Genomic DNA, 26,273 nt, shown 5'->3' with positions numbered 1-26,273 from the left:
TTTCTGGTGGACCTAGGTACCAACCAACCAGTAACAGGTTCTAGAGAAAAAGGTAATGAGTGGGGGAGCAGGTACAGATGGATAGCCACAGTGCCATCTGATGGAGGAACTGTGTACTACACACCATTTTCCTCAACTTAAGTAAATGATATTTAATAGGGGACAGAAAGGGGAAAAAAAAAAAAAGAGGAAAGGAATCCATTATCTCCATCAATCTCTCCTAATAAGTTGTAAGGGCACAGTCACACAGTTTTCCTCCAACCCTTCCTGAACTCTCAAATTCAGGTGCATTAACACACACACACACCCCTACTCATTCAATACAAATGAGTAATACAGAGAACATTTACATGCTTTAAAATTTGCAACATCCTTTACATGTTATCACATGTGATCTTCACAACAATCCTAGGAGGTCGGTGTCATTATTCTACCCATTTTACAGATAAGGAAACTGGGGCTAGGTTAAGATTAATTAATTTACACATGATCACAGGGCTAGGAATTCCAGTTCAGGTCTTCCTAATTCTAAACTCAATACCTTTTTCACTATTGTAAGCTTTTTTTGTCAATGAATGGATGAAGGACTTGCCTATAATCACCCAACTAGACAGAAAGAGGGTCCTAAACATCCCTACAGAAATGAGATGAATCTAGGGACAGAGCTGTAGCATATAGAGAGCTCAGCTTAGAGCCAGAAAGCCCTTACTTCAAATTCAGTCTCAGACATTTAATGTGTAATCTTGAGCAAGTCATTTAAATTCAATTTCCTCAACTGTGAAATGGGGATGACAATAACATCTATTTCCCTATTATTGATAGATAAAATGAGATAATATTTGTAAATCATTTAGGGCAGTGCCTGGAACATAGTCTGTGCTTAATAAATGCTTTTTTCCTTCCCTAGGAAGTTTGATGGGTGTTTGAGGATGTGGGAAAGCAGGAAAGAGAGAGGTCGGGAGTTGGAAAAGCAAAGATTGGAAAGTTATACATGAGGTGGAAGAATCATATGATCCTTCCCATGTTCCCTGAAAGAGACAGATAGGCTGCTCACATAGGATCAGAACCATCACCAATGGGCATCTTCAACTTTTGGTCTGGAAGTCATACGAAGTTGAAGCCTCCTCATGTTTAGGGATGGTTGCAGATATACTCCCAACATGCTCACACTTTATAACTGCTGCTTTCACACACACACACATGCACACACACACACAAATGCATCCTTTAGAATGTCAAGCACTTAAAGGCTTACCACATTTCATCCTTTTTATCTATATCTCTAAGACCTGCTATAGTCCCCAACACATAGTAGATGCCTAAGAAATATTAATCGATCAATTCTTTCAAATGTCATTGTCATTTCTTTCTGGATGGCACTTAGGCAAGAACCTAAAATGCAGGAGGAATTGCCTACAGAGGGAATTGCCAAATGGTCAGTGAAGAACTAGACTGCTTTTCCAAGGGGCCTTAAGGGTACCATGATGGAGAGGAACATTTGATTTAGACCCTAAGGACAGTCAACATGAGATTCTGTCACAAGGACATTCTGGATGAGAGTCACTGCCTATGACATGGAAGCAGGAAACAGTCCCCTTGTCTCAGTGTCATCTGTAGTTGAGGCAACCAAGTTTCTGGGGAAGTTAGGGCTGTCAAGACACATGGAAAACACAAATTCCTCCCAAGATGCAACCTGAGTAGGAACTCAGTGTGAATTTTTGGTGCTACAAACTTTGGGGAAAGTATGAGGATAGAGAAAGAGTTTACAACATTGACCCTCATCCACTCAAGACAATTTCCAAGCTCCAGGATTTGGAAATCAGTAGGGAAGTGACCCATGAGGAGTCAAAATAGAGTTAATCCTGAAAAGGTAAAACTAAACATTTTGCCAATTTATGACTATTATATTGAGGAGGAATGGCCCTTAGTCCTTCTCAGTACAGTGCTGTGAGGAATACTTATTCCCTTGATGAAAGTGAAGTTTCAAGTTGAGTTAGGAATCCAGATTTCAGCTGTATCTTTTTGTTCCATTTAATACTACTTTGGGACTATGATCTCATCTATCTTGAAAGTCTGAATAATGCAAATCTCAAGCCATTCATTCCATGCCAACCCATTGTGGAAACTGACAACAGTCTCTGGATCCTTTAGAAATATTGCGGAAGAATTTTTTCTCAATAATGATCTCTTTAGCTCCCACGTCTCAACTATCATCACTACGCAAATTAATCTCAGATTTATTTGTCCTCAAATAACTCTTTATTTTTGGTCTGGACCTTTGATTTCATTGGTGGAGAGAATTCCTTGGTGAAGAAACTATTAATGCAAATGGACAACACACACATGACAGATCATGGGCTATTTGCTAAAAGAATAAATGACATAGAGGATAATGGAGAGGCACATGGTAGGTGCCTCAAACTCTTGCCTGAACCCTAGTCTTTGATCTCCCACCATTTATTGGACATCTCAAATTGTATGTCTCATAAATAAAAAACAACTCAGCAGATACAAATCTGAACTTATCTTTTCCTCTAAACTCTCCCTCTTCCTAAATTTCCAACTACTATAGAGTGTACCATCAACCTCTCAGTCTACCTGGGCTCTCAACCTAAGTACCTTCCTCAACTCTTCATTCTCTTGCCCTCCTCCATTCAATCTTTTGCAAAGGCTTGTTTATTTTGCCTTTCTAGCATCTCTTAGAAGCCCCCTTCTCTCCTTTGATATTGCTGCTAGCCTGGAGTTGTTGTTTAGTCATTTCAAAAGTGTTCGACCCTTCCTGACCCCATTTAGGACTTCCTTGGCAAAAAAAAAAAAAAAAAACTGAAATAGTTTGCCATTTCCCTTTTCCAGATGAGGAAACAGAGGTAGACAGGATTAATTTAGTTGCCCAAAATCACTCAGTTAGAAAGTGTCTGAGGTGAGATTTGAACTCAGAAGATGAGGTTTCCTTGACTCCAAACCCACTGTTCTGTGAACTCTGGCACCACCCAGCAGTACTGTTTGATTTTTAAGATCCCCATTACCTGACTCCTTCCTGCTTTTCCAGTCTTCTCACTCATCATACCATCACCACATACTCTGCAATTCAGTGATATTGGCCTCTTTGTCTAGGGTTTATTGGACCCATCTCACAGCTGATTGTTAAATTTTCAGTATGAATGTTTACATCTCAAAAATTAGCAAACAACTACACATCAGGACTTGATCTATCATTTTGCTGATTATCCAAACTTAAGAAAGTGAGGAAAAAAATGTTACTAAAACATATTAAACATAAAAATGTGTCACAGGTACATTTTTTATTTTTCAGAGAGCTGGTTGTTAAACATTTGTCAGCATTTGTCATGCTTCTCATACCAAACATTCCATCTCCTGATTCCAGACGGGTTCATATACTATCTCTCATCCCAGAACTCTCTCCTTCCTCATTTCTAGCTCTTACTTCTCTGACTATCCTCAAGTCTCAGATAAAAATCCCAAATTTTACAGGAAACCTTTCCTGATTCCCCTTAATGTCAATATCTTTCCTCTGTTGACTATCGCACTATCTCCAAATTGTTCTGGCTATATCTTGTTTGTACTTAGTAGTTCTCGTGTTTTCTCCCTCATTAAACTGTAGTTCCTTGAAAGAAAGGATTATCTAAGAACTGAGACTGATTGTAAATCAGCACGTGCTATGTTCACTTCTTTTTTCTGTTTTTTAATCTCTCCCATGCTTTTCCTCCTCTTGCTCTGATTTTTCTCTCCCAATATAATTCATAAAGCAACCTGTATTAAAAAATAAATAAATTTTATAATTTTTCTTTAAAAGAATGGACTGTTTTTCAGTTATGTTTGACTCTTCATGACCCTTTTTGGGGATTTTCTTGGCAAAAATAGAGTGACTTGCCAATTCCTTTTCTGGTTCATTTTACAGATGAGGAAAGTGAGGCAAATGGGGTATATGACTTGCCCAGAGAAACACAGCTAGTAAATGTTTGAAATCTAGATTTGAATTCAGGCCTTCCTGACTCCACACCAGCCACTCTATCCAATGCACCTCCTAGATGCATAATAAGTGCTTGTTGACTGCCTGAATGACTGAAGCCTTTGGATTGATCTGAATGAGAAATACCCTCAGTTTTCATTCATTCTCAATTCCAAAACCAAGATTCAACTAAATTCCTGTTTCTTCTTACTAAAGACCTAACCCCACTATCTTTGAGGAAATCTCATAAAAAATTCAGGAAGGGACTCTCACCTTACTTTTGATAGAGTTAGGATGTACAAGAAGAACAAAGGGCCCTAAATTAACCCACTTAAAAGCCTCTTTCCCCATCCCTTAACTCAGAATAGAGCAATGATATGACAAAGAGAAGTGTACCAAATGTTAAGAGGAAGGAACTGAGTGTTTATACTGTACTTTCTCTGTGCAAACCTCTATGCTTAATCTTTTACAAACAATATCTCATTTGATTCTCACAACCCTGTGAAGTAGGTGCTTTTATTATCCCCATTTTAGAATTGTGGAAACTGAGGCACAGCTAGGTGATGTAGTAGACAGCACATCAACCCGAGAGTCAGTAGAACTCAAGCTTCAGGCACTTATTAGCTGTATGTCCTTGAGCCAAAAACAAAAACAAAACAAACAAACAAAAAAACCTACCTCAGTTTACCCAACTGTAAAATAGGAATCACAATGGTTACTGTCTTTTCAAAGCAGACCAAAATGACATCACTATGTTAGAATCGAGTTACAGTGTATCTGATTATGGCTGATCAGACCAATATGATCAGAATGGCTGATCAGAGTGGCTGAGTGGTTAAGGCAATGTACTGCTAATTCATTATGCTTTGCACATGTGTGTTCAAATCCCATCCTCCTTGGAGGAATCACAATAGCATCCATCTCACAATGTAAAGCATTTAGTACAGCAACTGGAATATAGTAGGTGCTCAATAAATGCTTATTATTCTCTTGTTCCTTCATCAGTTCAACTAACATCCTGGAGACTTTTGAAGAAGATATCACAAAGGTACCTGTGGCTATCCATCTGTCCATCCCATCTTCTCTCCTTGAGGACATCATTTAAACCTGGTCTCCTTTAGAGTTCCTCACTGGTTATATGTTACAGGCTGTTCACACCTACCATGTGCCTCTCCATTATCCTCTATGTCATTTATTCCTTTAGCAAATAGCCCATGATCTGTCATGTGTGTGTTATCCATTTGCATTAATAGAGTTTCTTCACCAAGGAATTCTGTCCACCAATGAAACCAAAGGTCCAGACCAAAAATTAAATATCATAGATTAATGATTTTACATTTTAAAATGTAAATTGTACACAGACATCTACACCAAGCTTAGCCATGAGAAATATTAGTGGGAAATAAAGATAGTATAAAAACAAAAGATAGAAATTGAAAAATTTTAAAGAAAAGAAAATAATTCAAGTTAAGCCATTGAGGAATACTGGCCCCACTGAGGTCCCAGGAGGCCCCTGGGCATTGATATTCACCTTTCTATCTTTTCTTCCTCCAGTACCTACCTAACAGCCTATGTATCACCTTATACCTGGAGGTGGTCTCTGCCCTACTCTTGTACATCCCCTTTTGTAAATCCTAGACATAGAAAGACAGACCTGATATAATTATACACACCAAGGCATGCTTATAGACCTAAACTTGGGAGAGCACACACTAAGAGAAGAGGGAGTGATGTCCAGAGTCTGATTTTTCTTTTTCTTTGAGAACCTTAAAGCACGTTACATTCTGTTCACAAATGCAAAAACACACCCAGGTCATAGGAAGGACCCGAGGCCAGAGAGGTCTACCCTCCCAAAGCTCCAGGATAGGTCCAGTCTTCCAGATGATATGTTGGTCTCCTTTTTTAACCAGTTGAATTACGTTTCGGACTTGGTCCTGGAAGGGAGGGAGACACAAGATCAGACAGGATCCCCATTATATGTCCCTGGGAGTCATGTCTTGCACCTCCCTTCCCCTATAAAGGATTTCTGCCCACTGAACCTGATCTTTGAGCCTCTTCCAGTTTTTCTAGTTGATTTTTCAAATAATTCAATTTACTGTTGCTGTTTGACAAGTCTGTAAAAAAGAAGAAGAAGAAGAAGGTAATGGAGAAAAGATACAGCCTATAGAGATACCTCTCCCAGAGATGTCTCCCCCAGAGACCCATCACCCCAGACTCTCCTTTTTCTCTAATCTCTGGGGCCCTTTATCTCTCTCCACATCAGAACAGAGCAATTCCACCCTCCCCCACCCTCACAGCCACCCAGCACTGGAACAGCAGATACCTCTTAAAATTTGTCTGAACATTATGTTATAGACTTTTGTGGTGTTCTTTAATTCAGTGATCTGAGTCTTCAGTTGCTGAGCATTATCCTGCTCCTTCTGGAGCATGCTAGAGACTGGGAGATCCAGAAGGAGATATTCATTTATTCAAAAAAATATTAAGTCCCTATTAAGTGGTAAGCACTAAGCTAGCCAAAGAGGATATAAAAACCAAAACAGACAATCCCCACCCTCAAGAGGCTTATATTCTAACTAGAGAAGGCAACATAATAATAATGTTCCATATAAATGTTAGTATTTTTATAAAGAATAAGAGAAATAAAAAGAGAGAGGGAAACTATAGAGGAGAGAGACAGACAGAGAGAGATATAGAAAAGGAGAGATAGAGAGAAAGAAACATTTTTAGAAAAAGGAAAGCCAAGAGAGAAAGAGGAAAAGTGTTGAATTGACCTTTCCCCCCTCTTTCTCAGGTACCCAGAGTTTGGATCCTGACTCTCTACTCAGATCTAACTTTTTCCCCACAGTCCCTGTGCCTCTCCTAGTGGCCTTAGGAGGTCCCCCTGCCCAACTCTTCCACCTCACCATTCCACAATTCATTCTTCGTATTCCTCAGGTGCATGGAAAATTCAGAGTCTGGGAAGAAGAAAGAGGAGAAGGTAAGCCTGAGATTCAGCCTGGAACTGGTCAGAGGAAGAGATGAAGGAATAAAGTGGTGAGATAGGGAAATAATGATAGAGAGATAGGGATAGAAAGATAAAAATACAGAGATAGAGAGAGCAAAAATAGGAACAGAGTGAAAAAGTGAGAGACAAAAAGAGAGAAAAAAACAGTCACAGAGAGAGACAGAGACAGAAACAGAAAGGACAGTCAGAAAGAAAAGGAAAACAAGAATAAGAGAGGGCGAAAAAAGAAAGGCTGGAGGTAGTGGGCAGAGGCTAATATTAGGGGCAGTGGTTAGGGTCTGGGAAAAGGTATGAGATAAGATCAAATAAGTGCAACATGAGGTCCAGATAGGATGGTGGTGGTCTAGAATGGAAGAAATGATGGAACTGAAAGGATGCCAGAGCCCAGGCAGATATGGGGATGTGGGTCCATGACCCTCCCTCTCCACTTTCCCCTTTACCACCCTCTCCCTCATCTCATACTCACTTTTCACCACTAACAGCGACAAAGAGACAATGCACAGAAGGAAAGCCAGGCCCAGGAGGAGGTAAATTCCCAGGAGAGACTTGTGCACTGAGGAGTGTCTTGAAGAATTGCTTGGAGCTGAAGCAGCAGGGGCTGAGGATGAGAGAGACCTAATTGAGTGATCCCTGGGCCCAACAGGTGAACAACAAGCTAGGAGACAATATTCCAGCTATCTCCTGAGCAGGAACTGCTTAGGAAGACTAGACAGGAAGGAGAGGAAGAAAGGATGCTTTCTTCTCATCTCCAGACTTGGAACCCTCCTCCCCCTCCTCTTCATGCATAACGAAGGAAGAACTGGTGAAATTCTAAGGAGAAAAGGTCTGGGACTTGTCCTCCCAGTGACCACCTAGACATCAATCAATGGAGCCGAGAACCAACTGGTTGATATGATACTCAAGGGTATACAAAGAAACCAGGAAGAAAGGTACGCCATATTTTTTTTAAACCATTAGTAAGTTTTATTTTTAATTTATGGAATAAAATAAGCACTTCTATGATATGGTATAAAAAAAAAAAAGATGGCTTTAATGGAACTACACATCTCTTATGCATAACTTGCTATTCCTTTCAAATATCCAACAAAACTGTCATGTAAATTTCTTTTTTTCTTACCCCCTGCCCTCAATATGGCTACCATCAAACACAAATAGATGCATATATGGGTATGTATATGTGTGCATGTGTGTATATGTATATATGTATGTTTGTGTTTATGTATATATAAAATTATTCTAAACATACTTCTAATATCAATACACCATACCTGAAGGGGACTTCTTTAAGATGGTCTTAAAGAGTTATAAGTTATCCCTCAATAAGTAAGCTCCTTAAGGACAGGATTTTCATTTTTTGTATTTATATCACCAGTGCTTAGCAGAGTTCTGGCACATAGTAGGTACTTATTTATTTACTTGTTTGTTTGTTTGTTTCGCTGAGGCAATTGGAGTTAAATGACTTGCCAGGGTCACACAGCTAGGAAGTTAAGTGTCTGAGGCCGGATTTGAACTCAGGTTCTCCTGACTTCAGGGCTGATGCTCTATCCACTGCACCACCTAGCTGCCCCAGGTACTTATTTATTAATAATTTTAATATTTATTTATTTTTTGTTTTATATATATGTATATATGTATATATATATAACTTACATATTATAAATATAATACTTGTTATTATTAATAAATACTTAATACATGTTTATCGACTACATTTATTGAGTAAATGTGACTTCTAATTTTGGATCCACTTTCCCCTTAACTTTGTACATACTTGTGGAAGAGTGTCACAGCCTTTGAGGAAAAGATTTGTACCAATTATTTCTACCCACAACATATAGATAATAAAATATCTCTTTTTAAAAGCCCAATACATCTGGTTGATTAATTGATATCATGTCTGGAAGCACACTGCTAGGGACTTGTGAGCTATAGCACTAGAAAAAATGTATCCCCCTTCCCTCAGGGCTGACCTAAAGGGGCCCAAGGGAATATAACAAGACCTGGTGACCAAGTCAGTGGATATAGGAGCTGGGATAGTTGCCTCAGAGTAATATATTGCACACTTAAACATTCATTGAATGAAGGAATGAATCTCCTAATAGTTCTACCCATGGACTTTACCTTCCAACAAACTTGGTTTTCTTGATTTACCGACAAGAACACACACACTATCTATTTGCCTTTCATCACATTAGTCTCCAGGAGGCCCCTCCCTCTTCATCTATTGGAGTCTTACTCATTCTCTAATCTCCAAACATTCTCAACTCAGGAGTAACCTCCTCCTAGAAGCCTCCCTCTGACATTCCCGACCCCAGTTGGAAAGGATCTCTCCTTCCTCAGTTTCCCCACAGCTTTTCCTGCATTTCTCTATCAGTTCAAGGAGGAAGGCCTGTCTAGCTTAGGAAAACAGAAGACTTTGGAGGTCATGTTAGTTAGCTACATCAAAGGGTGGAAAGGGCTGTCACATGAGGGATGAGATTTACTCTGCTTTGGAGAAGGAAAGCTTGAAGCTATAAAAGGTGAGTTCAGGAAAAACTCCCTACTATGAAACGCTAGACTAAACAGGAACGCTAACTAAACGCTAAACGCTAGACTAAATAGGAAAGAAGTAGATGAGAATAACATTCACTTGAGGTTTTGAAGCCAGATAGCACTGATCTCTTGCCTATAATGTTGCTAATGGTTTTCATTTCAGCTGTGAGTTGGACTAGAAGGTCCTGCCCACTCTGAGCCTCCAAGGTTCCAACCCTCTGCAATTGCAAGAATTTCTTTTTCCACCCTACTTTAATGTTTAAAGTGTTTTCTTCACTTCAATCCTATGAAGTAAATGGTTCAGGTGTTATTTTCCCCACTTAAATAAAAGAGACTGAGACCCAGAGGATAAATGGGTCATGTAACTTCTGTCAAAACCAGTGTTCAAATCCAGATTTCTCTTGACTTTGTTTAAGTGGCATTTCCCTCTATACTACAGCTATGTTCAGACTCTTTCCTTAGGTGAGTTGGATGAAATAAGCATAAAACAAACCCTCAACTTAACTTCCCTTTGGGCAAAAATCCCAGGATATCTTAGGACCACTACCTGTAGGGGAAAGAGAATCAGGGTAAGGCCAGACTAAATAGAAACTCACCAGAGCAGAAAACCATCTGATAGTTTCCTAGAGACATACTAGGCTAAGATCAGTTCTTTCCACCTGAGAAAGAACTGTAAGTAGCCTGTAAATTTCAGCACCCTAAGGCAAAGTCCTTATCACCCTCCTAAGTTATAATTCTGATCTGTTATTTTCGTCCTTGCCTTTTCCCCACATATTCCCTTAAACTAAACTTCCTCCAAGCAGGTGTGATCTTGTTGTGTTGTTTATCCTTCTTTTTCAAAGCAGGCCAATGGATTAAAATGAGACTGAGTTGCACAAAGCTATCAGCCTCATTTAGTGCTTTTACACAGCTTCAAGAGCTGCCTATTACCTCCCATACCAAATCTTAACTCCTCTGTCTGGCATCTAAATCCCTTTATAATCTGGCTCTACCCAGGTTTGTCATACACTACACCCCTTCTGAATTCTACATTTCAAGTAAAATGACTGTACAGGCTATTCCCTCTCCAGCCTCCATGCCTTTGCATAGGCTGTTTCAAACTTCCTCAAATCCACCTTTCAGAATTCCCAACTCCTTTCAAAACTGAGTCCAAATGCCATCTCCTCCCACATCAGGCCTTTCCTGATCCCTTCCCCCATCCGCCAGTGCCCTTGATTTCAGAAATAATGTTTGTGTTATTTTCACCTACTAATTTGTTAAGCGCCTACTTACTATGTGCTATTACCTGAGTTTGATCCTGGGATTGCAAAAAAAAACCCCAAAAAACAAACTACTCCCTGACTTCAAAGAACTTATATTCTATTGAGGAAATAACATATATATATATATATATATATATATATATATATATATATATATATATATATATATATATATATATATGTATATGTATATGTATATATACGTATATATATGTATATATATATGTATATATATATGTATATATATATATACATATATATACGTATATATACGTATATATATATACATATATATATACATAAATACAAAACATATATGAAGTCTATATCTATGTTACCCTCCCCCAGTAAATATAAGCTCCCTGAGAGTAGGGATTATTTTATTTTTGCCCACCACCCTAACTAGTTTTGTCCCTCCCATGATGCCCCATCCCTCCTTAACTGAGCCTGAATCTAGGATCAGCAGGTTGTGGGGGAAGTGAGACAAGGGACAAGCAATACTCCTTACCCCACTGGATGGGTACTGATTGTTGCTTCAGAGCACCATTATTGGTCTTTGTGGTCACCGAGATGTTCTCATAATCAGGTCCATCATCTTCTGTAAATCTATGGGCACCTAGAGGGACCAGACAAGGGTTTTAGAGGTTCAAAGAACCAAGGCATCATGTTTCTCAGGGCCAGGCCCCCTTTCCTTGAAAAGCCTGAGCATCCCACCAAGATTCAGAAACATCACTGATGAAGCATCCTGGCTGATACAGAAGTGCCGGACTCATGCTATAGAAAAACATATTATCAGACACAGTCAACAAGTGAATTTGGTTTGCTTGACTATGTATATTTATTGTGAGGATCTGGCTTTCTTTTTCTTTTTTTAAACTAAAGATAGCAAAGTTGGAAGGAAGGCTAGCAACAGAGTCACCAAAAAGGAAAAGGAAAAGTACTTCATTGAAGCCATTTTTTAAATGCACACACACACACACACACACACACACACACACACACATAAAAAAAAAAAAAAAAAAAAAAAAAAACAGAAGGAAGCCCAGAAGAAAACACAGGCAAACAGGACAGCTTTGAAAGTTATATGTTGACTTCATTATATATTTAAAAGGAACAGTAACAAGTACCTAATGGAAGTTTTGGGTTTCATGAACAATCCTCTTTTTTCTGTTCTACTTTTTATATAGACATGTAAATGTTAAGGGGCAGCTAGATGGCACAGTGGATAGAGTACCAGACCTAAAATCAGGAACACTTGAGTTCAAATCCAATCTCAGATACTTAATACTTCCTAGATGTGTGACTCTGAGCACTTAACCCCAATAGCCTCAGGAGGAAAAAAAAAGAAATGTTCATTTTATTTGGTGTTTCTTAAGTTCAGAATACATAAGTAAATATTTTTAAAGAAACACAGTCATTATGACTTCCAGAACTGTCCACTCACTGTCCCCATCAACCTCAAATCTCTCCTTCTGTCTAAAATGCCTTCTTTCTGGCATCCTGGAGCCCCATGTTATTCCCAAGCCCTCGAAGAAACAAATCAGAGGTTTAAATTAAAGCAGACTAAAGAAATCTCTAGGTACCTGCATATAACCAATAGAGGTATATAGCAAAGGTAGAGACAAGTGGATACACCCATGGCAAAGGCCCAGATTGCAGGCCTTTCGTTTCCCCCTGCCTCTTTCTTTAGAATCAGAACCTCCAAGGAGACATTCCCTGGTCCTCACCACCACCACTCCTACTTTTACCCATTGGTGCTACCTGCTGGGGGATCTTTCTTCTTGGCTCTCTTCTTCGGGGATAACTCTTGATTTATATAAATATCCTCGGTCCCTTCCATCGTCCTGGCAACAATCGATCTTCCCTGTATGTGGGACTCCACTCTCCCCACCCACATACCATCACAGGAGATGGTGTCAGAGGATGGATGGAGCAATCATTCAGGATATCTACTGGGGAGAAGTAGAAAAAGAAAGAGGAAGAGCTTAGGCTCTTGGGACCAAAAAGAAGCCACAGAGGCTTCTCTACCTGAACAGGAGACCTTCTATGACATCTCTGACAATTCAATCTGCAAACACTAATGCCCAGATTCTTAAACAATCCCTTATGGGGTCTTATAACTGAATTGGGAGTCACAAAATTTCAATTTATTATCAGTAAATAATAAATAAATCAGTAAATTTGATTTGTAAACCTAATTTATATGCCTATATATATGGGGTCACATAAAAAATTTTTGGTAAAAAGGGGTCACAAGTGAAAAACGTTTTAAAAGCCCTGCTATAGTGACAGAGTTGGGAAACTCACTACTTTCCAAAGCATCCATTCCACTTTGGGGCAATTTTACTGGCTAGAAAGTTATTAACCCTCTACAATTTTCCTCCATTGTTACTGGTTCTGCCCTCTGGGACCAAGCACAGTAAATCCTATAGACCTAAGGGATCATTCATACAGAGCTAGAAATTCTCTAATAGTCAAACCTCTCGTTTTACAGATGAGAAAACTGAGTCCTAAAAGAGGAAAAAACTAGTTAAAAGTCCTATAAACACAAGAACCTTCAAATACTTGAAGAGAACTAAGTATTTTCTTGTCCTAATTATACATCCTTGGTACCTTAAGGAATCTACATCGTCTCCAGGCCCATCATCATTCTGGTAGCTTTCCTCCATTTGTCAAAGTCCTTCCTAAAATGTGGCTTTCAAAAGTAAACATAATTCATCAGTCATTAACATTCATTAAGCACCTACTATGTGTCAGACACCATGCTAAGTGCTGAGGATAAAAAGAAAAGAAAAGATAGTTCCTGTCCTTGAAGATAATAATAGCATCTGTCTTCTAGGGCCTATTCCTTCTAGCACTAATAAACTCCCATCTAGTCATAACGTCCTCATCTCACAGATCATGAATTCTTGTCATGATACAAACCTCATTCCTACTCCCCTACTATGCACTCCCTTATTCCCATCCTCCTCAACTTCACATCACTGAAAGATAGATGCTATTATTATCCCCATATTATAGATGAGGAAACTAAAGCAGGCAAAATTTTTTACCCAGGGTCACAGAACTAGTAAGTTTCTAAATTGGGATTTGAAGTCATGTCTTCCTGAGTCAAGATCCACCACTGTATCCTTTGCACCACCTAGCTGACCCACTGCCATTCCTACTACAGATGAAAAAGTATGTTACCACTTACTGATAAAGAGATAATGAACTCAATGCAGAATAAGAAGTATTCCTTTTTGGATATGGCCAATATAAGAATTTCTTTTTTTTTTTTTATCTGAGAGTACATATTTATTGTAAGGATCATTTTTTTTTTCTTTTTTCTTTTTTTCTAGTAGGGAGAATGGTCAGGATAAGAAGGAAAAAAATAGGGTTTTGTTCATTAAGAAATTTTTTAAACTTATCTATTGAAAACTAGAGACAAGCATGAGGAAATCAAGACCCTTTCTCTTATTAAATGGTTGATTGCTATCCTTTGTTCTTGAAGAAGACCAAAGTGACATCACTGCGTAAGAATCAAAGTAGTGTGTCTGATATGGCTGATCAGACCAGCACAAGTCAGGAATGCTCTGCCACATATCAGAAACAAATGGTCCCTACGAAGATTTTGAATGGATTCTCTAACTTTGCAATCTCCTGTTTCTTTTGAGTTAATTCAATTCCATTTTGCTCATAAAGCACAGCACCTTCTGTGATGAGGGCACGCCATGCTGGGTGATCCTGTGCCAGTGTCTCCCATGTCACACAATCAATTCTAAAGTTCTTAAGAGAGACCTTGAGAATATCCTTGTATTGCTTTTTCTAACCACCCTGTGAGCATTTGCCCTGTGTGAGCTCTCCATAAAATAGTCTTTTTGGCAAGCATACATTTGGCATTCCAGCAATTGGCCAGAGTTGTGCTCTTTGCAGTAGAATGTGAATTCTTGTCAGTTTTAGTTTGAGAAAGAATCTTATCAGCCAAGTGATCTTCAGAATCTTCCTAAGACAATTCAAATGGAAGTGATTCAGTTTCCTGGCACTGTGCGGGTATACTGTCCAGGTTTCACAAGTATACAACAATGAAGTCAACACAATGGTTCTGTAGACCTTCAGTTTAATAGTCAGTCAAAAAGCTCTCCTCTCCCATACTTATTAAGTAAGGAAGTGGATACACTCAAGATATTTACAAAATAAGTAGAAAGTAAACTCACAGGGGAAGGCTCTAGCATCAAGGCAGATTGGGGAAAGTCTTCCGCAGAGCAGCTGACCCTTGAAGGAAAATAGGAGCAATCCCAATGAAATTAGTCAATACAAAGGTAAGGAGGTGCAAGATGGACATGGTCCATGTATGAATTTGTTTTACTTGGTATAACTATTTGTTCTTAGGGAAGAAGACATTTATTTGGAGGGGTAACAGAATTATAGGAGAGCAGCAGGTGATTGGTGATAATGTTATCAAAAAAGAAAAGAAAAAAGTATCAGTGACACATAAAAACATACTTTAAAAAAGGCTTAAATTTATAAGCAGACAGACAAGGAAGGGAATGTGCTATTATTACTGAGTTATCTACTATATTCAGTGAAAAAGTTGCATATAAGAGATGCAAGTGTCATACACAACCCTTTTCTTGTTCTTTTTTTTGTTGTTTGTTTTGCTGAAATAATTGGGGTTAAGTGACTTGCCCAAGGCCCCACAGGTAGGAAGAAATATTAAGTGTTTGAGGTTTGATTTGAACTCAGGTCCTCCTGATTTCAAGGCTAGTGCTCTATCCACTGTGCCATCTAGCTGTCTCTTCTTATTCTTAATATGCAGAAATATTCATTATTTGTTGATGAAAAGAAAAAAAATTAAACAGAAACAAATTTAAATCATATTTCGGTAAATTCTTTGGATCTATGCTGAGAAAGCATAAGACTGACCTTACAAGTGGCAAATGAGCAAAAAGAGTGTACATGATCCCCTACCACTCCTCATAGGGAGTCTTAGAGAAAGAGACTGCTATGTTCTGCTTTCTGGAAAGAGAAAGGAAAGAACTAGGTCTATCTATCCCTTTAAAGCTACTGAGGAAAAACTCTTCATGGCTCAGTTAATAAGAGAATTGCTTCACCATCTCAAAGCCTCAGGTTCTTTAAACGTTGAACCAAAATGTATGTTGTCCAACAGAAATGGAGTAAGGTTAATTGCATATCCAGTTTGTTGATCTGCTCTTTTTCTCCTTTATTGATGTGGTAGAGATATAAATTTTCCTCTAGGTACTGTTTGACTGCATCCTATAAACTTTGATATAGTGTCTCATTATTATCATTATTTTTAATAAAAGTATTGTTTCTGTGATTTGTTATTTGATTCATTCATTCTTTATGATTAGGTTATTTAGTGACCAATTAATTTTTATCCTCTGCTTCAAAATCATTTCATTAATGGAATTTTTGTTGCATTATAGTCAACTTGGTACTAGAAATGCGAGCTTTAGCTATACAAATGAGAAAAAGAAATGGAAAGAATAAAAAATAGGCAAAAGGAAACAAATTACCATTTTTTGCAGATGGTATGATGATATACTTAGAGAACCCTAGAGATCAACTAAAAAATTAGATGAAACAATTAACAACAGTAAGCAAAACTGCAGCATATGAAAGAAACCTTCATAAATCATCACCATTTCTATAAGTACTGACAGAAAAGGAAAATAACAACTGCTGGAGGGCATGTGGGAAAATAGTTACACTAATACCCTGTTGATAGAGCAGTGAACTAATCAAAACATTCTGAAACTATGCCCAAAGGGCTGTAAAATGGTGTATGCCCTTTGCCACAGCAATGTCACTACTAGGTCTGTACTCCCAAGAGAATTTTTAAAAGAAGGAAAAGAACTTACATGTGCAAAAATATAGCAGCTCTTTGGGTGGTAGCAGAGAATTAGAAACTGGGAGTGATGTAAACTGAGATTTTTGGGGGGAGAAATGATGGGGTTGAACCTTTAAACTTCCCCCACAAGGGGGAAGTTCCTGAGTCTCAAACTCTCCTTTGAAAGAGGCCCACCCTCAGGGGGCCCAGTTGAGTGATCTTATTCAATTGGAGAAAGTAGCCAGGGACATGGTCGCACCCTCTATTGAGTTGAAGATTAGTCTGAAATCTCTCCTAGTAGCTCAGACTCCCAAGAGAAGTAATACCTTTTCAATTGGAGATCTAGGCCTGGGGCATTGTCAACATTGAGTAAATCTAATTTTTGAATTGAAGCCCCAAGCCTCAGATGGCCAATAAAAGACAACTCTGAACCCCGAATCTTTGTAGACGTCCTAAACCATGCCTACTGTTGAAGATATTCTCTCTCAGTGTAACCCACCTTTGCTTATTCCCTGCCCACTAAGAAGACTGACTTCCTAGTAAGCTATCTTCTCGGTGGAAATAAATCTCTTTTTGCCATACAGATTTTGGGTTTGTGAATTCTTTTGCACAGGACCTGTGGTTCCAACTAGAGGGGATTTCCCACCCAATTCTCACATCTCATCAAGGGGATGCACATGATTTGGGGACTGGTTGAACAACTTATGGTATATGATTATGATGAGATGCTATTGTTCTGTAAGAAATGATGCAAGGAATGGTTTCAGAAAAACCTGGGAAGTCTTACATGATCTAGTTGCAAAGGGAAGAACAGAACCAGAAAACAGCATACATAGTAGCAGCAATATTTTAATAATAATCAACGATAAAAGACTTAACAACTCTGATCAGTGCAATGAACCATGACAATTCTAAAGCACTCCAGATGAAATCCACCTCCCAAAAGAGATTTGATGGACTCTGAGTGCAGATTGAAGCATATTTTTTCCTCTTTCTATATTTTTCTTGTTTTGTTTTTTGAAACATGGAAAATGTAAAATTAGATTTTGTTTGACTTCACATGTATAATGTGTATTATATTTCCTGCCTCCTCAATGAGAGAGAGCGAGAGAAAATTTGGAACTGAAAATAAAATTTAACACATTTATTTAGTGATTTTGTTGAATGGGTATTTTGCCTTCATCCTACTCTGCATTGTCTAAATAGTCAGAGTCCATGTCTTCTGGCAAATTTAGCCAACATTTATCAGTGATAATATTCTTCTCTAGGAAGTGCTGTAAGTACTTCAGGGAGCACCTGCTGCAGTTCAGCAAGGACTAAGAGCCACAGGATCTCGTGAAATTACCTGTTAAGTGGAAAATGGATATCTCAAGATCAGTTTTTGGTCACCTAACCACATGGAAAAAAACACAAAGCAGAAGTGACTGTTAAGGCCTTAAGATTCTTACTCAGGCTCATGTAGGTAGGCATTTTATCTAGTTTCTATATTTAAAAAGCCACCATAAGTGCTAGGAGGGACAGAGTAGCATTATGGTCCCCCCAAAAGGTACATTTAATATTTCTACTCTTCTGTGTTTGTTTGTAATGTTTTTACATTCTAATGATGTAAACTGTGTCCCCTTTCATCTTTGAAGGGTTGGACAGGAATTTGTGAGGGAAGGGTGATTTGGGATCTCAAACCCTCCTGGCTTCTGGGAGGGGCCACATATCCATTCATAAGTAATCTCATTCAATTGGAGATCATGGCCAGGGGCATAATCACCACCCTCTATTGAATCGAAAATAATAATAAAAGGTGACTCTGAACCCCAAATCTTTGCTATTTGCCTTTCTGGACTTAGCCCACTGTGAAGATATTTTCTTCTTAGTGTAAACCCATCTTTGCCCACTAAGAAAGCTGTCTTCTTAGCATACTGTTTTCTTAACACAAATAAACCCATTCTTTGCCATAAACTTCACACCTGTATTTATTGGGTTTGCAAATTTTTTGCAAAACCTGCACAGCCAGCCAAGGGAATTCCATTGTTATTAGGGGATCTCAATTCTCATACCTCATCACTAATACATGCTCAGTGTTGGTGAGCATGCCAGGAATCCATGAAAATTTGTTATATTCCTTTCTATTTCTACTCAGTATTTTCAGAAGTCTATTGTGAAGACCAAGTTAGCAACCTGAATACCTTAGAATCAGCCAGAGTCAAGATAAGCAAAAGTCCTTGATCTTTATTGTTGGTCTTTTGGGGTCACCTTCAGGGGACTAGAAAAAGGAATATCCACACCTTCTTTCTCTCTATATACCACCAAAGAGTGATTCCCGATTGTCCTACTCCACCCTCCGATGCCTCCTTTCATTCACTGTTTACACCCACAGATCCAGCCATCACAGGATGGTGGGCTGAGTCGTTCTCCAAGCATATGCTAATAGAGTATTGTCCAATTGGTAATTAGCCTCAAGCACTCGGACCTCAGTGCAACTCAGTTTCAGCCATTTACAGACATTTTCTTTTGTTTTAGAACACAAATAATCACACCCCCCCTGACTTCTCAGGAAGGAAGGTGAAAGCAATAAAAAGGAGATGATCACACCCTCCCTGACAGCTCAAGAAAAGGAGATGAAAAGCACCAAAGGGAAATGGGGATTGTTAGCAGGTTTCTGGGCTGAAAGATCTTATTAGAAACACGTATGCACAAACCCATCAGCATGGGAGGTATTACACAAGCACATAGCAATAACGCACAGGCTATTAGTGATGACTCTCCCCACAGTCAGTGCAGGCTCGATGTGGTGTAACAAACATGAATTGTACATGCAAGTAGTGATATAACAAACAATATAAATCAATATGATCTTGTAAAAGATTTCCAGAAGTCCTAGAAGGAGGGTATGTAAACATCAGTTACACATACACCTTCTTCAGCAGCCAAGAGATAGTCCAAAACCAATCTATTGTCCGTTGCTTCACGTGTCAGGGAATCCAATAATCCCCACAAAGTTTTGAAGTCCTGCAACAGTCTTATTATTTCTCAGAAAATCCAATGATTCCTGAGAGTTTTCAAGTCCTACAACAATTTTGTGTTTCAGAGAATCCAATGATTCCTGAGGGTTTTCAAATCCTACAATAGTCTTATGATGTCTCAGAGAATGCAATGATTCCTGAGGATTTTGAAGTACAACAATTTTTGATGTCCATGAGTCAAACGCCATAACTGCCAGGCTCTTTCAGTGGTGGGCACAATAAGCAACGGAACCACTTAATGTTTCTTGGGTCTTCTCCTTCATTTCAAGGGTCTGCTCCATCTCTCTCCAATGGACAAGGTGAATATGGCTCGTTGGCACCCATCTGATTCCTCCCCCATCTGCAGAGATACAAGCAAACCCTCTCCCCCAAGCAGTTAACCTATCTGGTCCCTTCCATTCATCACTTTCTGGGTCTCTCCACATCACCTGGCGATTATATCTAAAGACAGTGGAGCTGCTCTCACTGGACACTGCCCTTCTGGTGGGTTATAAAACCTGTCTGCCGGAACCAGTGCATCTTTGTCAAAGATCAAGAAGTTAATAGTATAAAGGGTTAGATTTAGAAGTTCTCTAGGGTTACCTGTGGCTCCCCCTTTCTTTTGTGTTTGGAGGAGCATCTTAATGTCTCTGTTTCTCCTCTCTACTATTGCCTGTCCTTGAGGATTAAAGGGTATGCCAGTAGTGTGTAAAATTTTATACTGTGCATAAAAGTGTACAAAATGTTTAGAAGTATATGTAGGCCCATTGCCTGTTTTTATTGCTTGTGGCACACTCATAATTCCAAATGCTTGTATAAGGAATTCAGTGACCACTCGGGCTGTCTCTTTTGCTACTGGTATTGCAAAAGTGAATCCTGAAAATGTATCTACCACAACATGCATAAAAGACAGACAACCAAAAGATTTACACTGGGTCACATCCATTTGCCAAATTTCATTAGGTCTCAAACCATGAGGGTTCTTCCCTGGAGGAAGTGTAGGAGCATGGAAAGAAAGGCAAGCTGAACAGGCTTTTACTATGCTCCTAGCATCTTCTCTTGTTATTCCAAATTGTAAACATAAAGCTCGAGCAGCCTGATGATATTTAAAATGATATTCTTGGGCTTCTTGAAATAAAGGAGTATTGGCCAACATGGTTAGAAGACTATCTGCCTCTGAATTACCATCAAAAATAGGACCTGGAAGTCACTATGAGAGTGGACATGCAAGGTATAAATCTTACCTGGATGCTTTCTCACTTGTTCTTGAAGTTCCTTAAAGAACTGATATATATTGGAGGCTACAAATTTTATTTGGGCTGTGGCAATTCTTTGTACTACACCTACTGAATAGGCCGAATCAGATATTATATTTATATGTCCTGGATAATAAGTAAGAGCAATTCATTCTGCTGAGTGGACTGAAAAGGAGTTCTGATTACTCTCTTTATAGTTAAGCCACGAGAATATACAGCGCAAATATTATGTTTGGATGCATCTGTAAAGATAGTTGGTCCTTTAAGAGGAACTTTAGAAACCTTTTCTTCAAGAATCCATCACCAATTATGTAACAGTCTGGTTATCTTTAATGGAGACCCGTGTGTAAAATTTGGAGCCAGGGCTAATAAAATTTGCCACTCTGGGATGGTTTCACAGCACACATTAACTTGTGCATTAGTATAAAAGGTATATATCTTGTCAGATCTTATCCCAGATAATTGTACTGCTCGTTTAATGGCCTTGAATAAAATTCTAGCCACAAGTACTGGGTAAGGAGTAAGGCTTTGTTCTGGTTGTGCTGGGAGGTTCACCCACTCTATTACACTTTCTCCTTGATGAAGGACTGCTGTGGGTGCCTCTTCTGTAGCAAAAACGTTTTTGTGTGACTCTTTCAACCACATTGGACAAAACCAGTTCAACTTCTCTCAAAGCCTCTTGAGCTTCTTTTGTAAGTAGGCGTGTCTCCTCTTAAAATGTCATATAATGGTTGCAATTGATAGGTAGTCAAGCCTAACACTGGATGCATCCATTGGATATCTCCTATCAATTTCTGGAAGTCATTTAAAGTGTTTAGTTTCTCTGTTCTTAAGGAAAGTTTTTGTACTGTTAGCACCTTAGGGTATACTTTATATCCTAAATATTGAAAAGCAGCATGTCTGAATTTTTTCTGGAGCTATGTACAATTTATAATTCCTTAGTGTTTCTATGGTCTTTATAAACATGCTTCTAACATTCAGGTGCACATCCCAATATATCATCCATGTAATGTAATAACATTACTTTTGGAAATGCTTTTCTTACTGGAGTAAGAGCAGCAGCAACATACATTTGACACATAGTAGGGCTGTTTTTCATTCCCTCTGGCAAAACTGTCCATTCATATCTTTTATAAGGCTCAGCTAAGTTAACGCTGGGCACTGAAAAGGCAAATCTTTTCATATCCTCCTTATCTAGAGGGATAAAATAGAAACAATCCTTAATGTCTATAACCCACAGAGGCCAACTGAGTAGGAGATGGAAGTCCAGGTTGAAGAGTTCCCATAGTTTCCTTTACCTTTCTTAAATCAGTCAACATCCTCTATTTTCCAGATTTCTTTCTTACAACAAATACTGAAGAATTCCAAGGACTTAGAGAAGATTGTAAATGAACTTGGTCGAGTTGCTCCTGTATTATATCTAATAAGGCCTGAATTTTATTGCTACCTAAGAACCACTGTTCTATCCACACCGGTGTATCAGTTTTCCATTGGATAGGAACAGGTGAAAGTGTTGGCAGGCCTTCAACAGCAGCCCTGCCTAAAAAACCAAAGTACTCATTTTTAATACAATTATTGTAAAATGTCTCTTCCCCACAGATTGATGGGGATTTTTTCAACTATAAAAGGAATAAAATCTCTTATTTCCACTTTCAAAAGTCCATCTCAAAGGGGTAGCACTAACTTCAGCTGCTATTGATCCTCCTACACCAGACATGTAGGTGTCTGCCTTAATCTTTGGCCAGTGACTGGGCTAGTTGGCACCTCTAATGACTGTATGATCTGCACCAGTGCCTACCAATCCTTCTAATGGTATGCCATTTATACAGATAGTGAGCATAGGTTGGACAGCTGTAACTGCTGCTGTGTAGTATATTCCTGGATTTTGTTGCTTGGAGTCAGAATCTGGGCAACTATCACCAGATTGCTTATTAGGAGTCTGTAGCAAAAACCTGATGCTACTACTTCTCCTGGTTGATAAGTCACACATTGTCTACCTGTGTTAGTGACAGGAATATTATCTACACATTCCCCAGTTTCCCACATCAGTGTATGGATGGACACTGTTTTGTAAGTACTCTCAAGAGGTGAAATGGTCAAGCCTACTGCCTGGATGCTGGAGAGGAATAGATTTTGCCTCTCCAGGGGGTATCTCAGTTGTGGCAGCTGCATACAACTCTATCCTCCCCAATTGTAATCCCCTTTTCCCATCAGATGGCTTCCTGGCTGATTGGTCATGTCTGGGTACTGAACTTCTAGGCACTCTCTGGGTGTAGCATCAGCTGCCATCATGTCCCAAGTGTTTTTTGCCTGGGGCCCTGGAGCTGGGCCCCTCATCCTGTTTCCTTCAATCACTCTACATTCTGATGCCCAATGGAAGCCTCTGTTGCATTTTGAAGAAGGGTTTGGGGTCTTGTTCTCCCACCCTGTTTTCTCACACTCTGTCTCTATGCCAACATTGAGCTTTCAGGTGTACTACTTTACCGCATTGAAAGCATTGATGAGTCTCTCTGGAAGTCCCTTGCCAAAAGGGACCCTATCTTCCCATGTTGGGATCTTGGGAAATCTGCATCATAGCCTGGCTATAAAAGGTATTTGTGCCCAATGTAGCACAGAGTCTTATGATCTCTTCTAAAGGAGCATCCTTGCATAATCCTAGTATAATCCTTCTACAAACCTCATTAGCATTTTCTTTAGCAAATTGCCTTATCAAAATGTCTGTTACTGCACTTTCACCATTAGTCCATATGATAGTTATCTGCAAACATCCCACAAAATCAGCAAAGGGTTCATTTGGTCCTTGTGAAATTTTTGTGAAGGTCTTGCCCTTGTCATTTTTATTGGGGAGAGAAGCCCAGACTTTGATAGCAGCAGCAACAATTTGTTCATATGCTGCTATGGGGTAATTAACCTGTGCTGACCTACACCTGTTAGTTGGTCACTGGTGATTGAAGTAGTAACTCCACTTTGACTTTTTCATTGGGCTTGTATCCTACAGAGCTCACTATATTCAGAAAGCCACAACATGTTTTGTCCAGGTTCTAAGCTTACCCTTGCTATAGATTTCCAGTCACTAGAGGTTAAGATTTCATAAGCCAAATTCTGTAATAACATCTTTTTTTTTTTTTTTTTTTTTTTCCCTGAGGCTGGGGTTAAGTGACTTGCCCAGGGTCACACAGCTAAGAAGTGTTAAGTGTCTGAGACCAGATTTGAACTTGGGTCCTACTGAATTCAGGGCTGGTGCTCTACTTCGCCCCTAGCTGCCCCCTGTAATAACATCTTAACATAAGCTGATGTAGCCCCATAAAGAGAGTAAGCCTTTTTCATGTCTTTGAGGATGTCTATCTCAAAGGGAGTGTATCTTCTACTCTCTTGACCTGAAGAGTTAAACTGTTGACTCACTGGTGATTTCAAATCACCTATATCCTTCCCTTCCTCTGTGGTTTTAAGTACTGCCTTTTGCAATCTAGTTATAGGAGGGGGTGATTGCTGAGGGGGAGGTGCTGGTGGTGTCAGTCCCTCCCACTATTCCTCCTCCCTCCATCCTAGAAGGTGGAGTTGATGGGGGCATGTCAATAATCTGCTCCCTAGGCAGAGTTGAAGTTGCCTCATGAGAATGAGAATCACCAGGCCATTGAATCTCATTTAAATTCCCATGCCCTCTGGCGATATGGTCATTAAACTGTTCTTTGTCTTCCTCTTTTTCTTCACACTTCCTAATTTGGCTGTTCCTAAAACTTTTCCTTTTTCTATAACTTGCAGGATTCTTTAAGGCCAATTACATTATGTTGTATATATAGAATGCTTCTGTGGAAATTGAATAAGGACCTTTATCATTGTAGTATTCACATAATTGTTCTTCTACCAGCTTCCAATTATATGCATTTATTTCTTCTTCCTCTAAGAACCAAGGGGAAGTTCATCCTAATGTATCCAAGAGTCTAGCAATCTGTTCCCAAGTTATAATTAAGCCTTGTCCCTCAATCAGCTTAAGCATGTTTTCTATGGCACCCCTTCAGGGCAGGGCTGGGGGTGGGGCTGGGGACAGAGGAAAATCTTTTCCTAACATCTGCCCCATTTCAGCTAGAAAAGATTACTAGTTTAGCTCTTAACAAAATAAGTTCCTGTTTGTCTATTAAAATACTTACCTAATTTACTGGTCACTAGGGGACTTCTTCAATGAAAGTAGGGTCCTTGGCCCACACCTTGGAGACCAAATGTGAAGACCAAGTTAGCACCCTGGATACCTTAGAATCAGCCAGAGTCAGGATAAGCAAAAGTCCTTGATCTTTATTGTTAGTCTTTTGGGGTCGTTTTCAGGGGAATAGATATAGGAATCGCCACACCTTTCTCTCCACCACCAAAGAGTGATTCCCGCTTGTCCTACTCCACCTTCCAAAGCCTCTTTTTATTCACTGTATACACCCACAGATTGAGCCAGCACAGGATAGTGGGTGGGGTCATTCTCCAGACATATGATAATAGAGTATTGTCCAATTGGTAATTAGCCGTAAGTGCTTGGCTATTCAAGTGCATCTCAGTTTCAGTCCTTTACAATCTATCATATCTAACTTTTCTAAAGTTTTATTGATCTCCTTAACTTCTGGGAGGGATAAATTGAGAGTCACACATTAGTATAGTTTTACTATCCTCCTGTAACTAGTTGAAATTTAAATTTTTATTTCTTTTAATTTAATTTTTCTTCAAGAATTTGAATACTATGTCATTTGGTGCACATGTATTCAGTATTGATATAAATTCATAGTCTATGACACCTTTTAGCAAAATGGTATCCCTGATTATCTCTTTTAATTAAAGATATTTTTGCTTTTGCTTTGTCTGAGATCATGATGGCTAGCCTTGCCTTTTTTTAGTTAAGATGAAGCAGAATAGATTCCACTCCAGCACCTTATTTTATTTTTATTTTGACTTTGTTTTATTTATCTGTTTGTTTGTTTGTTTGTTTGTTTTATTATAGCTTTTTATTTACAAGATATAAGCATGGGTAATTTTTCAGCACTGACTCTTGCTAAACCTTCTGTTCCAACTTTTCCCCTCCTCTCCATCCCTTCCCCCAGATGGCAGGTAGATCAATACATGTTAAATATGTTAGAGTATATGTTAAATACAATATATGTATCATATCCATACAGTTATTTTGCTGTACAAAAAGAATTGGACTTTGAAATAGCGTACAATTAACCTGTAAGGGCCCTTTAAATGGGCGGACACAGTGCATCGGGAGATTGAGGCCCAGAAGTATTAGGACTGCCCTTGGGCGGGATCCTGGCCATATTGAGATAGTTTCGTAATGGGTGACTCTCTCGCTGATTGGCTGTGTGTGTGACCTCACAGGCCCTATGTAAGCCCACTGCAGGCAGCAACCGCCCTCTTTAACCTCGTGCTGTTCACCCTGGCTC

At 39.1% G+C, this 26,273-nt stretch overlaps 1 protein-coding gene across 2 annotated transcripts; it reads right to left on the bottom strand.

The window, feature by feature from the left end:
• Window positions 1-5,266: 5,266 nt before the first annotated feature.
• MCEMP1 (mast cell expressed membrane protein 1) lies at window positions 5,267-12,653 on the bottom strand. Of its 2 annotated transcripts, XM_074300869.1 has the most exons (7): window positions 12,530-12,653; window positions 11,277-11,384; window positions 7,441-7,572; window positions 6,874-6,924; window positions 6,294-6,407; window positions 6,010-6,084; window positions 5,267-5,904 (listed from the first exon to the last, which is right to left on the bottom strand). In XM_074300869.1, exons 1-7 carry the CDS (start codon window positions 12,606-12,608, stop codon window positions 5,873-5,875), a joined length of 591 nt encoding a protein of 196 aa, XP_074156970.1. In that variant the 5' UTR covers window positions 12,609-12,653; the 3' UTR covers window positions 5,267-5,872. The 2 variants fall into 2 exon arrangements, with proteins under 2 accessions (XP_074156970.1, XP_074156980.1); XM_074300879.1 differs by lacking the exon at window positions 6,294-6,407 and having other exon boundaries at window positions 5,711-5,904.
• Window positions 12,654-26,273: the final 13,620 nt, after the last annotated feature.

Source organism: Sminthopsis crassicaudata, chromosome 1 (genome assembly GCF_048593235.1).
Source record: "Sminthopsis crassicaudata isolate SCR6 chromosome 1, ASM4859323v1, whole genome shotgun sequence".
NCBI classification, from domain to species: Eukaryota; Metazoa; Chordata; class Mammalia; order Dasyuromorphia; family Dasyuridae; genus Sminthopsis; species Sminthopsis crassicaudata.
Note: the sequence above shows the minus strand (reverse complement) of the source record. Positions and strands in the feature narration are given on the sequence as shown.

What these genes read in the sequence shown, in the direction of transcription:
- MCEMP1 (XM_074300869.1), bottom strand. Translation starts at nt 12,608, where the DNA reads ATGGAAGGGACCGAGGATATTTATATAAATCAAGAGTTATCCCCGAAG. An exon ending in GAAGAAAGATCCCCCAGCAG is followed by an intron (nt 11,385 to 12,529) that starts GTAGCACCAATG and finishes TGGTCCCTCTAG; the next exon opens with GTGCCCATAGATTTACAGAA. An exon ending in GTCGCTGTTAGTGGTGAAAA is followed by an intron (nt 6,925 to 7,440) that starts GTGAGTATGAGA and finishes TCTTCTTCCCAG; the next exon opens with ACTCTGAATTTTCCATGCAC.